Below are 13,774 nucleotides of genomic sequence, written 5' to 3' on the forward strand. Positions count from 1 at the left end.
AGATCGCGGGGCGCCAAGTGAGCAGTTTGCGAATAGATATGGTTGTTTGTAAACGTGTTGCTTTTTGGGTTGGGTCTCTGCAGCTGCAACCCTTCAACCACTATAAATTAGACCCCATGTTAGATTCATTCATTCAAATTACAAGTAATCATACCTTACATAAACATTATTATTTCCAAGAAATTATGCATCAAATGTTCCTTTCCAATCAAAAGGAGTATGTTCCTTCTTTTCAATCAAAAGGAGTACAAAACATTGATCTGATTTGTTGTTTCTTGTTATTCAAAGTGCTGTAATCACAAGAAGAAATTGTTATATCTTGAGAGGCGATTGTCATTCCATCGTCGACACTCATGCATGGCAAATTCGTCTTAAAGACAGAGAGTTCAACTCTTGCTTCGATTTAAACTTTATTCCATTTTCTATTTTATTTTCATTTCAAGTTTGTATCAGTTCAGGGTACGTTTTATTTACCTTAATAAAGAATATATATATCTATCATATTCCCAACAAAAAACAAAATATTGTATTAAACACTAAAAATATCTTTATTTGAAAGACAAGCTTCTTAAGAAATTGAAAGGGCTTCAAGTAATCAATGGAAATATTCCAGGTATTCATCAAATGTAGAATGCAAGTTATCATGCTGTTTTCCTTAGAAAACAATATTCCATAAGCTGTTACACCTTCACCAGATGCTAAAATCCTTCGATTAGGCATTGAAATAATGGGGATTCAATGACTCATTCAACTTACTTTTAGCTTTTCCGCATGCAATTTTATTGCTTCACACTTCATAATACCCTTCCAAAGTGACAAGGAACTTATTTCTTCACAAGGAATGATTTCCATTAATCTTCTTCTATATCCCCCTCCCCCCTTCTTCTCTTCCTCTCTTGCTATCATCAGAAATTATGGAAGATCCTAACATGCTTGCTGCAGATTGCATTGTCATAACATGTTGCTGCCAATGCATGATCCTGCAAATCCTCGTCTTCGTCTTGCTCAAACTTCCTTGCAAATTAGTCAAAAAGACGAAGGAATACACGAAAAGATTCAGAAATCAAAAGAGACGAGAGAAGATTGTGCAGATTGAAATAAGAAGATATGGAGAAGACAGCTTCAGAAGTCATGGGAACTCCTTTCGAATTCAAACAGATAAATCCCTTGGTTTTAACTGTTGCATGGATGAAATTGATCATGTTTTGGAGGATTTTTCGAATAGGGGTGAGTTTGCTTTTGGCAGCTTTTGGGGTGGAGAGATATCAAGGAGATTTTCTACTTCATGTTTAAATGAAGAGGAACTTGATTATGAGGTTGTTCAGTGTCATTTAATTGAAATATTTGGCTGTGTCAATTTGCCCTAGCATTTTCTGAAGAACCTTCACATTTCCATATGTTTATGACCATTTTATAAAGAAGCACACATATCTTTAATGATGTTATGTATGCAGTATATTCCTTTCTTAAGCTGCTAGCCGACGCTTACAAAATTTTCATTTTCATAATTGAACTCGAATGTGGGACCTCTAAAGTATGTTATATACACTGGACCAGACAAGAGCGGACCAGAACAAAGAAGAGTTAATGAACGATTATCTAATTCTTCTTCCTCTTCTCTTCATTCATTTTGCTCTATTGTTGGGACTTAAAACATGAATGAATTATTATTATTGGTCATGATATGGTCTTTCACCAACCCTCTAGCGGAATCATTCTACTGGTCAAAAACGAGAATTCAATGAGAAAAAATAAGCAAGAATATAATATGTCAATATCACACGTAATTCAATTTCAATGTCCACAATACTTAAAGGGAAAATTGAACTACTGGTATCCGACTTATTATCTCCATGCGAATTTGATCTTCAAACTTTAAAAGTAGGAAATTGATCGAAATATTTCTTCGTAGTTGGAAAATTGAATTTTAATAAAGAAAATCGTCCCAAATTTTCGTTAAATTATCAATTGACCATCGTGAGAACATACCTCACTTCAAAATATAAGGGCACCAACTCAAGTTTGGAAGCAAAACATAGCTTCTTAAAATTAGGCATATTGGGACTATGAGACTTTTTAACATAGTTTTTATCTTTTGTGACTAATTGAATGAATATAATAAAAGAGTGGAGAATAATATTGCTCCTTTTTAAAGATTGATGACCAACTTAATACTAGAAGAATGTACTGGAGACTCATTGAAACTTGATTTCCCATGTGTGACGCGATTTCACTTTCGGATTATTCAATGTTAAAAAAAAAAAGAAGAATAACCCCACAATATTAAATGGACCAACACAAAGATTTGAACAAAAATAATTAAACATTGATAATTTTCTCTCCGTTCTTTCTTTTAACTTCTCCTTTGCATTAGCGGACATGATGGCCAAGATTCATAGCGATCAGCTTGAACCGAGTGATGATCAAATCCATGTCCTATTGGCTAAAATGGACTCCAATGGCAATGGCTTCATAGAATTCTACGAGATGGTGGATGCCATATTGCCAGACTTGAATGAGGAGGTTTTTCTCAACTCGGAGCAATTAATGGAGATTTTCCGATCTTTTGATCGCAATGGAAATGGCTATATCACTAAGGCCGAGTTGGCCGGTTCAATGGCGAAGATGGGACACCCCTTGACATAACGAGCTATCTGATATGATGCAAGAAATCGATATGAATGGCGACGGTGTCATAAGTTTCAATGAGTTTGCTAGCATCCTCGGAAAATCTGCTGGTGATGTTGGGAATTGATTTAAACATGCACAGCGGAATTTAACAAACTTCAATTCCCATTCAGGATTCAGCTTTGTATTTAGATAAAAATTGTGATGAGAAATATACCTTTTGTGTGATTTGCAAACTCTTTCGCGTTATTCCTTTCCAGCAGCTTGAATCTGCCTCCCACAGCTGTCCAATTGTGCAGCCTCCAATGAAATCCACACTGAGAGAAGACAGCAACTGCTAGGGTTTCTTTCTTGTGCTAGCAAGAATAATGAATAACTTAATGGACCTCAAACCCTAGCTGCATATATATATAAACCCAAACGGACCCGGCCCGGTCCGGTCCAATATTTAATTAATCCAATTAATCAAACTCGGTCCGTGAATTAATTAATCCAATTAATTAATTCGGGATTATAAATAAGAAATTCAATTAATTAATTTATCCAACGATTGTTAAATTAATCAATTAACAATTTGCAGTCTTCCAATTCTCTTTTGTGTGCGACCCATTAGGTTCCCGACCACGATGCCTAACGTCGTGAAATATTATTTTGATCTAATCAAAATCGATAAATTAATACACCCTTTTAATTTATCGTCAACTCACATCCGCCGTCCCTGATTGACATCTAGCAATGTGTCAGGGCAATACATGTGACGGGAAATGTCACGTGGTATGACAAAACCAAAATCGTTCGTTTATCATGGAACTATTATCCCTTCGTCAATATGATCCGATCAATTACGAGATATGGAATTGTGTCAATCTCGATCATCGATCATATCTTTCATTTCACTATTAAGTCAATATAAATCGAAAACTCCTTTTCGACTTATGAGTACACCTTGGCCAAGGATTTCATCATCGACTTAATTGAATGAAACGCAGATCATCTCCTACTATCTAAGAGTGACGAATCCTTTATTGATCAATCACAACCTTCATACGATTCTTGACGTACCCGAACGATGTCGTATTAGCGGCCCCTTTCAGAGCAACATCCAACACCGCCAAAGTATGACTGTCCTCATATAGGGTACTATGACGACCTCAAGTCAAAGGATCAATCCCACTACCGAACGTTAGAGATTAGCCACTGACACTCAGATAGTTATCCATGTGGAATCTCTTAGCGGGTCTCCAATGTTTTGTTCTACAACAAAACATCCACATGTTCATTTAAGTGTCACCACACTTTAGCTCGTGAGATCAGCTACTTACTTCATAAGTAAGAAATGCCACACGTGATGGTCTAACTGTATTAACGATATCCGTATCTCGTTATTACTTACGACCATGGTTTATTTAAGATCCAATTATATGTAATTTGTATCTCACAATCACAACTCCTTGTGATTAACAGATTACCTAAAAATTGGGTCTTCGGATTCTATTATTTAATATCATTTATTACAAAATTAATTTAAATAAATAATAGATCTCGCCAAATCAAATGCATTAAATATATTAAAAGCGTTTACAACCTAAATCGATTGGATTTAGGGCATAATACTTACAGGTGAATACCTTGGACTCACCGTGTCCTAGCTATGACATTTCGAGCCTTTTCATCGACTCTACAAATTAGACAAGATAGATAGATAAATAGATACAAGGATCAGCAACTTCATTAATCGTATAAAACGATCAATTCTGGTCGAGCACTATGTTAACAACGTCGTTCCCGGAGGAAATGGCATCAGAATTTGCCCAAAGATCCATGCCAAACGCTTCTTTAATGACATGAATAAAGATAACATTGTTCTTTTGACAAGTTGAGGATGATTATTAATCAGATGACAGTTTAATTGAAACTTTTAATGTATATTGTCGATTATTTAATAATCATTGTTATACTTATTGTTTGTTCGTGGATTTGAGAAACTCGATGATACCTAACTTATTACAAGACAAAGATATTTACCTTATCCGGAGAAAAATTTAATATTCCGATAATAAATTGTGGACGTGTGGTAGTTTAATACAAGAAAAGGCCCCTATCAGTTGATTTGCTAAGATTTTTGTTGATGCAAATTGATTTGTATTGAATGCCTTTTTAGAACTGCTGGAGTAATCAAATAACTAAACCAGTACATTCTAAGAATCAAGATAAATATTACAGCAAAAAGTAGATGACAGAAATCTAGGATAAATAGAAAATTCCCTTGTGTTATTCTTAGAACTCATCCACAATTATGGATGTTTTTCTCTACTTGATGAAAATCTCTGATTGTTACAGGATACAAAATTGAATAAATAAACATGGCTACTGCACTTGTAACCACCCCAATGACAATATTTACAAAGTAATGGAGCCTTTACCGAACTTATACTTTTGTACAGACCTTGTGTTCATCAAGGCATATACTCGTTGAATAAAACCAGCCTCCAAAATCATTTACAATGGGAAGAGTTTCTAAATTAAGAAACGAAGGGAACATACGTAATCGTTATCTGTGATTAGCACTTCTATCATTCGATGGATTTGTTCGTGCTGATGAATTCAATGGATTTGTTCGTGCTAATGAACGTGCAGTAAATCCCACAGTTGTTGTTCGTATAGATCTCTGCCTCACCATGTTGCAGTATTCAGGGTCATCTGACCTACCTTCGTATCTTATCCACTGTATCATCCCATGGTACATTGGGAAGAATCTCATCTGAATTGTGTTGAATACAAAGTACGGTATCAGGGCTGAGATAACCACAAAGAGTGTGACTATATAGAAAGAAGGTGTCGGGGCAAGAGATTCAACGAAGACTTTGTATGCAGTTGTGGAAATGCTTGGAGGCATAGCCCCATAGGCCAAGAGGAAAAGATACCATAAAGCAATCCCGCCCCAGATAAAAATATGCTGGATTAAGGTGAAGTAACTGATGGCGAGCGCCATCTGGCAGTTCACAACCCAGACAACACAGGTGTACATTATAGCCCCGAAAATTTGGAACTCAGCGATTTTTCCATCTTTATTGAAGGCCTGAGGATCTAGTGCTCTTTTGCAGAAGAAAAAGATGATGATGGAACTGCAAAGCCCATTAACCATCCATGCAATTATACGCCTCCAGCTGAACAGGACATTTAGCACGCCTTCTTGGTACAGCAAGGGAAACTGTCACATGAAAAGGAACAAAAAATGAGGAAATATCAAGCATTCTTATAAGTTTTGGGCTTGTCTAGCCAGTTTTTTTAAACTGAGATCTGGGAGAACATAAAGTAAAAAAATTCAGATAGTTATTTAGAATATTTAGCAGATGAAAATCCTGCAGTAAGCATCAGGCTATAATAAACATCATATTATGTCTAGAACTTATACTGGATTGACAAATTTACTAACTAATAGCATACCTTTAGACACAATCTGGCAGACACATCCTGGTCAAAAACCCCCATAGCAATTACTGGTAGTGATGTGAAGAATACGTTGTAAAGGGACAAAAACCAGTCATTATAAGCAGGTTGTCCAGAGAATGATGCATATGCCTCGTATAGAAAAACTGTGAAACCAAACGTGACATTCTTGTAGAAGAAGTAGCATATCTGCACACAAAAGGTATACGAAATCAATATGTGAATGAGTTCTAAAATCATAAAACATTTTACTGTAATTTCTGCGTAAAGATGAGCAAACAAAGTTTCAAATAATTCTTTTAATTATTGGTTGTTATTTAACCCAACAAGGATAGATACAAATCTTTAATGAAAAATAATAGTTTGATAAAATCAACGACGAAGTGATCTACCATTGAAGATATCCTTCTATAACACCAATGCCCATGAACCAAAAGTAAGCGTTCCAGAAATCTGAACTGGGCAATTGCAATATCACTTGACATGACTGCCTGATACGTGCAAAGGAACAATATGAAATGTGAGGCAAGACATAGGAAATAGAATAAACTTTCTGATTAATGACCGGTACACTAATAGCTTTTGCACCTGCATTCCCTCAACGCCACTTATTCCAATTCCAATATCTGCTTCTTGAAGCATTCCTACATCATTCGCTCCATCACCAATTGCCAAAGTTGTCTTTTGGGTTCCTTCTTTAACAAGTCTTGTTACCTGTAGATTTAAAAGGAATTTTACTTGTTTATTAAGAACTTATGGTTCATGAAAAAGAAAAATTAATACAGAAAATAATAGATATTATAGAAAGCCAACACCCAGACTCAATGGAAGCTACGTGCATATAAACTCACCAATGCCTTTTGTTTCGGGGACGAACGGCAGCATATTACAGACGCACAGCCAATAGCAAGTTCGAGAAACAATTTTTTGATGTCTTCTTCTAATGCATATGCAAGAGATTTCCCATCAATTATCAAAGCAAATGCCTCAGAGCTTTCTGTAGAAACTTCAGCCTTCCCTCGAGTAATCTGACGGAGAACACTTTCCTTCGAAGCCTGATGAAGAATCAAAATACAGAATCATTAAACTCACGTTATTCAACAATCATGGTTGATGAAAAAACTATAGTTTTACTGCAATCAGAGAGTCATACAACCAGTTGTTCATAAATCACAACAAGGTTCTTAGTAGATGGGCAGTTCTCACTTTTTTCATTAAAATGAAAGTTTAAAACAATAGATATGGATTTACCTTGGCAATCGCATCCTTTTCTCCCGTTTTCTCCAGTGCCGTGATCTCTGGAGTCTCCAAGTTTATGATAATCTGTTTCATTCCTTGTCTGAGTAAGCTACATGCATAGCTGCAGAATTGATTTTTACAGTTAGGAATCTCTTGAAAACCGAATTGAGCCTCAAATTAGCTCATGTTAGAATTTGTGCAAACAGCATACCCAATATTAATAGCAGTTTCCATCTTATCTCCAGTCAGAACCCATATTTTAATTCCTGCCTGTGCAAGCTTGTCAATACATTCAGGAACCTGCCAGGAACAACATTAGTTAACCAAACTCAGTGTCCAGCTCACAATTTATCAAGAATGGAGCACGATGGTTCTGCATATAAATCCTAAAGCAAAAACCCACCCCCTGTTGGAGCTTGTCCTCAACAGCTGTTGCACCGAGAAGAATCAAATCCTTTTCGATTTCTTCTGTCGTTCCATCAATCAACACCTCACGATCTGCACTAACTGAGTTTTTGGCCTCCGAAATTTTTTGATTGAACACCTCATATTCTTCTTCACTAAGTTCCCGATAAGCAAGTATCAAGGTCCTTAAGCCTGCATCAGCATACTCATGTACATGTTCTCTGGTTTCTACTTCATATTCCCTTCCATTCTTTGAAAGCCTCTCAAACATGACACTAAAATAAGGTCAAAAACGGAGCAGAGAAAGAAGAGGGTCAAAGACAGAACAGAAAAAGTGGCTTAGGAATCAACTGAAATCCGAGATAATGAACTGATAGAAGATGTGAATTGTAGTTCAGTACGTTGCACAGAAACCAACCTGTCAGCACCTTTGCAGAGTAATAAAAGCTTTCCGTCCTCATCTCTTACTATCACAGACATACGCTTTCTTGTACTATTAAACTCTAAAACATTTAAAAGTTTGTATGTCCTGCATCAGCAGAAATTACTTTTGTAATATGTTCCAATGTCGCTAGATCAAGATATGTCTAAATAATACATGTTGTGAACCCAAACATGAGACTAAATAGTCATTCTGGTATTGAAGTGTGTGTTACACAAAGTTTATGTTATGCTTACAGTTAAAGGAAATTTTTTTCAATCACTTGCACGCTTGTAACAAGGATGCTGAAGATACTGTTGGTGGGTAATATAAAAGAAGAAATTAGCACAAGAAAGTTATCCTCTAGATTTATGTGAACTTCCATATGATTGGTTATTCGTAGGTATTGTAACAAGATGCATTGAAGAAAGGGAGAGAGTGTTTTTCATGTATGCAAGAGGCAACATTGGTGTAAAGATGCTTATCCAAGTAAGAGAAATAAAAGAAAATAAGATGCAAAGATGCACAAGATGCTAACCTTTCAACTCTTCTGCCTGACACAGGATCCAATTCATTCACCGACACACTTGTTTGAGTTCTTTTGAAGAATTCAAAGCCAACTTCTCTTGCTGCAATAACAAAAGCAGCCTCATCGGGTGACTCAGCTTCATATGAGACTTTACTCGTGTCTTCATCCACATCAGGTATGGCAGTATGACAGATTGCCAGTAAGCGAAAGAACTTCTGAATGACATCTGAACGGGGCTCATTTACCCAGTTCCCATTCATGATCCTTTCATCATCAAAATTGAAACCTTTGACGAATGATTTCTTATTTTTATTGATGTGATCCTCAAAATATTCTTCTCCATTTACCAACAATGGAGACCCTGTTCTTTTAGCCATAGCCTTTTCAACTTCTGTGACACCATATCCATAAGGAGTGCCAGCCACTGAGCACTTAATGAACTCCATTGAGTTACAAGTCAGTGTACCCGTCTTATCAGAAAGTACCGTATCTACTTGGCCAAGTTCCTCATTCAAATTTGAGGTGCGGGCATGTGCTGGTTTGTCGGTTTCCTCATAGTACATATTAATATCTTGATTTATAAAGATGCTCTGGAGAACTTTAACAATTTCTATTGACACATACAAAGATATTGGAATCAAGTAGCTGTATAGCAACAAGGCTGTCAGAAAATGATATATTGCTGCAATTGGTGCTCGATCTGGATCAAAGAATATATTTGCCCTTTCCGGTCTAAGATACCACCTTTTAGGTTGACCTTCTAAGTCATCTTTGGTTACAATACCAAAGTAAATTGATCCAACAAAAGCCATCAAGAATAGAACACCAAATAAGAAGTAAATAATCTTATCCATTTTCTTCTCAATTCTGCTTCTCTTGGACGGAGGATCTGTAGAGTTCTGAATAACTTTCGTGTCATGACCGGTGAAGATAACAACTCCATATATGTAGTCCGTGTTCCGAAGTTTAGAGTCTCGAAGTAGCAGTTGTTGAGGAGAAAGAGAATGTTGTTGCTCCTCGAGTTCCATACTTCCAACAAAACTATACAAATTAGCATTAGGATCTTCACATTTAATGATAGCCCGAAAATCTTTAAGACCCTCATCTTCGTTTAAGGATGAAGTTAGATCTAATGCTTGTTTGAGTTTCAAATTTGTTTCCCCATCAAGGTTCATCGTCTCAACATAGCAGACAGCATCTTCATAACTCGATGAAAGCAAAACTAAATCTGCCGGAAAGAATTCATCCTTCTCCACCTTAACAATGTTACCTACTCTTAGATTTTTCCATTCGATATGGTCGAAAACTCCACCACCCTTATGCACCTTGACCTTTCTATTATTCACTTCAATATCCTGAAATTTTCAATAGGCATCATTATCAAGCCAAAAGTAACAATTGGCTAAAAGAGCATATACACTAGCAGTTTTTTGTTTGTAAACAAACTTCATATAATAAACATCTCAAAACAGGCAAGATGATATGGCACATTTAAACTATTGAAATTGGATATTACACTGAAAACCCCAAATCTGTTAAAAACTGATTATTTTTTTATTATTTTATTTATTTATTTGGAAGAAGTAAAAAAATTGAAGGCATAGTATTATCATAAGAACAAATAAATCCCTTAAGATGCTGATAAGAATATAGAGTTTAAAACATGTTCTCAAACTCCTATTCTTTGGATCGAATTTAACAGTCGAGGAGAAAAACCTTCACAAGCCATTTAATCATTGCTTTTTTTTATGAATAAACAGATCGCTCCAAAATTCTTCAAACAATTCCCAAATTAATTCCACAAATTACCAAATCAAAAGAGAACTAATATGCTGTAAAAGGTAACTCAATAACTATAACATAAATAAAGATATAACGAGATTAAGAATCAAAGCACCTGTTGCTTTCGCCGCCAGTCTTCGATACCTTCTTTCACCATAGTAGCTCCAATAACAATAATTAGAGGAATAATGGCACTTACAGCAGAATAAGGTGCAAGTGATGTGAAGGACAAGATGCCAGTTACAAGGAAGTAAAAATTAGCCACTCTCCTAAACTGCTCAAACAGAGATTTGGGCAAGAAAGTTGCAGCAGTATACTTAGTTGTTCTAACATAATTATTTTCATACCTAAGACTTGCCTCCACACCATCTGGTTCATTAACATACACCACTCTTGAAAACCCTGGTCCCCCAATCCTTGTATGATCAACTTTTGATGTTCCTTTCCCACGTTTGAACGAGTAGATCTTGCTGAAATGCAACCTCTTTTTTCTACTAGTTTTCATTTCTCTTCAAACTTCCAACAACAAGAGCAAGAACCTTTGCCTTTTCTATTACACTAATAAAATGCACTCTGACAACTGCAACTTCTTCAAGAAAAAGCTCTTTTTATCAAGTTCTGAACCCCAAAAATTCCAACAAAAATTAAAATCTCTCCACTAACCAAACAATAAACAAATATTTTATAGGGAACAGAAAAAAACCCCAGTTGTCAAAAGAACCAAGAAGCAGAGAATCAAAGAAAGGAAGAATGACTTAAGGTTATGTGAAGATGAAGGCTTTAAAACAAAAGAAGACAGGTACCCCCAATTCAGCTGGATCAATACACCCCAATATCTCAAGAAACTCAGTAACTCAGAAACAAAAGACTGATAGGCACCTAAAATTTCAGCTGTAAAACAAATAAAAGTGAATTATAATTCTAATATACATGAGAATATGTATATATTTTGAATACATAAATAAGATTTGGAGAAAGAGAATGGGTAATGTGAGAAGAATCATTCAAATGTATGGTTTTTCTCGTGGAACAAAAGCTTTGAACATTGACTTGGATCTCTCTCTCTCTCTCTCTCTCTCTCACAATGTTTGACTTTCACAATTATAGGATTTGCGGTTTTGTACAGGATCGTTGGTTCGAAGAAACTTTCAAACTCAACTACCATTCTCAAAATAAAATAAACCACTAAACCCCTTCAATAATTTTCAATTTTAAATTTCTAATACAAATCTATTGATAATATTGAAATTTTCAGGGGGGTGGGGTGACGTGGAGGAGGAGGAGGAGGAGAAAACAGGCCAAGAAAAGAAAAACGATAAACATGATTTCTTTCTGCTTTAAGCTTCAATCAATTCCAAGAAAATGTGAGTAATTTTCTTGAATTGTTTGTTTCTGGATCTTTTCTTATTTTCTGTAAGCATTTAAGCTTCCAGAAGAAAAGACAAAATCTGAACACTGATTTACATGAATCTATATTTCCCAGCTTTTTCCTATTTTTAAATTACAATAAAATTTGTGAAAAATAAATATTATCAATATTTTTTGTGATTAGTTTAGCTAACATTATTAAGATTTAGTACGAGAGATCTGCTATAACAAACTTTTGAGAGATTTGCTCTAACGTACAAACTTAGGAATTTAGTGTTTGTTTTGCACATGTTTATAATTAATTTTTATCCACATATTTCATAAAATTTACAAGTACTGTTCAAATTAATTGAACTTAAAATCTTAAATAAAAGTTTAAGAGGTGTTTTCAATTGAGACTAGGTTTTCTTAATTGCGAATTTAATAAAATTCAATTAAATCATTTAAAATTTAGATATTTTCAATAACTAGTGGATTCGTAAAAATTTCATTAATAGAGTGATTTAAAAATATTTTGATAAATTTCAAGCTTAAAATCAAATCTTTTGAAACTTCACCATATTTAACAAGATTCTTAAGAAATTTGTAGAAATTTATTCAAATTCACGAAATTTATTAGAATCTATAATCTTTTAAAATCTATCAAAATCTTAATTGAAGACACTATTTTTAACTAAACGATTAATATGGACTTTTCAACTACTTACACGCGTCATCATGTATCTATATATTCTTGAAAATTGTCGTATAGCTAGAAGATTCTTAGAAAACTTCTCTCCAACAAGTATAATGTTGAACAATGAGGGAACTTACGCGAAAAATCAAGACTGGAACTTTGTGCTGCGAGAAGATTCAGAGCAGGTGACGATGAAAGCTGAACGAAAAAGAAATAAAATAACAGAAACTGTATCGTGTAAAAGAACAAAAAATATATGATGAATTACGTATTTATCCAAACTTCTTGCACAAGAAAGTGTTATTGAGCAAAAACAATATTGCTATTGGTTCATGATGCGTGACACAATGAAATTAGCAAAAGGATTTTTCAGGGGTACTTTGGTAAATAGGATCTTGAGATAAATTAATTAATTTAGAAAAAATATTTAATTTTTTGAGGCTTCTAGAAACATCAAAAAAGTCGTATTCTCCATGCAGACTTTTTCCGGACTTTCTATCCACGTGTACTAACCATACTAATCATACCGCCTCGTATTAATTCAACTAATTTTTATTTAATGAAAGCTATTTTATTTTTATTTTTTTTGTTATTAATGATAAACTTAACAATTATAGTTGAAATCAGAATAAATTTATTTTAATTGAAAAAACTTAACAATTATAACTAACTCTCCTATAATATATCTCTACGAGATATCTCGTCTTTTAGATTTAATAGAATCGTTCATAAATTCAACATCAAGCGTAGTAAGATTGTGACATTAAAGTCAACTTTGTGCATATCAAGTTAGCTACCTAACTTCTTAATCTAATTAAATTTATTCTAAGATATGTAATTAATAAACTTAATTACTATTACATAGAGAACGAAATGAAATTTATTAATGAACAATGTATAAATGACCTAGGATGTGTCCTACTCGGACAACCACATTTGTCAAATTATTACATGACACGTTTATATCTTGCTTCTTGTGACAGTAACTGTTGGATGAATTTTGTGAATAGTGACGCTGAAATAAGTATAATGATGGTGACAAAGCCGAGGCAAGAGTTGGACTCTTTGTCCTTAAGTCGAATTTGCCCCGCAACGGTGCCTACGGATTTCGGCAATCGACTCCCAAGATACAACGGCTACACTTGTGTTTGTAGCACTCCAAAACACAAGTACAACGAACCAATTTAGGCTTATGTACTCCAAGAATGAAATGAAAGAAAATCAAAATAAACGAAATGATTTTGATTTTGGATAGAAGAGAGGATGAGAAACGTTT

The 13,774-nt window shown here is 34.7% G+C and overlaps 2 protein-coding genes and 1 pseudogene across 2 annotated transcripts; 2 read left to right on the forward strand and 1 right to left on the reverse strand.

Annotated features, from left to right (window-relative positions):
* Nucleotides 1-552: 552 nt before the first annotated feature.
* LOC111398954 lies at nucleotides 553-1,444 on the forward strand. The gene has a single exon (XM_023026131.1). It carries the CDS (start codon nucleotides 915-917, stop codon nucleotides 1,365-1,367), a length of 453 nt encoding a protein of 150 aa, XP_022881899.1. The 5' UTR covers nucleotides 553-914; the 3' UTR covers nucleotides 1,368-1,444.
* Nucleotides 1,445-2,159: 715 nt separating this feature from the next.
* Nucleotides 2,160-2,755, forward strand: LOC111398349 (annotated as a pseudogene).
* Nucleotides 2,756-4,862: 2,107 nt separating this feature from the next.
* Nucleotides 4,863-11,625, reverse strand: LOC111398951 (putative phospholipid-transporting ATPase 9). Its single transcript, XM_023026128.1, has 11 exons — nucleotides 10,570-11,625; nucleotides 8,682-10,027; nucleotides 8,141-8,251; nucleotides 7,721-7,997; nucleotides 7,529-7,617; nucleotides 7,330-7,438; nucleotides 6,930-7,133; nucleotides 6,667-6,792; nucleotides 6,471-6,569; nucleotides 6,076-6,267; nucleotides 4,863-5,839 (listed from the first exon to the last, which is right to left on the reverse strand). The coding sequence occupies exons 1-11, from the start codon at nucleotides 10,957-10,959 to the stop codon at nucleotides 5,180-5,182; spliced, it is 3,603 nt and encodes a 1,200-aa protein (XP_022881896.1). The 5' UTR covers nucleotides 10,960-11,625; the 3' UTR covers nucleotides 4,863-5,179.
* Nucleotides 11,626-13,774: the final 2,149 nt, after the last annotated feature.

Source organism: Olea europaea, chromosome 8 (assembly GCF_002742605.1).
Source record: "Olea europaea var. sylvestris chromosome 8, O_europaea_v1, whole genome shotgun sequence".
Lineage (NCBI taxonomy): Eukaryota > Viridiplantae > Streptophyta > Magnoliopsida > Lamiales > Oleaceae > Olea > Olea europaea.

What these genes read in the sequence shown, in the direction of transcription:
- LOC111398954 (XM_023026131.1), top strand. Translation starts at nt 915, where the DNA reads ATGGAAGATCCTAACATGCTTGCTGCAGATTGCATTGTCATAACATGT.
- LOC111398951 (XM_023026128.1), bottom strand. Translation starts at nt 10,959, where the DNA reads ATGAAAACTAGTAGAAAAAAGAGGTTGCATTTCAGCAAGATCTACTCG. An exon ending in CTCTGCAAAGGTGCTGACAG is followed by an intron (nt 7,998 to 8,140) that starts GTTGGTTTCTGT and finishes ACCTTATTTTAG; the next exon opens with TGTCATGTTTGAGAGGCTTT. An exon ending in AGGACAAGCTCCAACAGGGG is followed by an intron (nt 7,618 to 7,720) that starts GTGGGTTTTTGC and finishes TGTTCCTGGCAG; the next exon opens with GTTCCTGAATGTATTGACAA.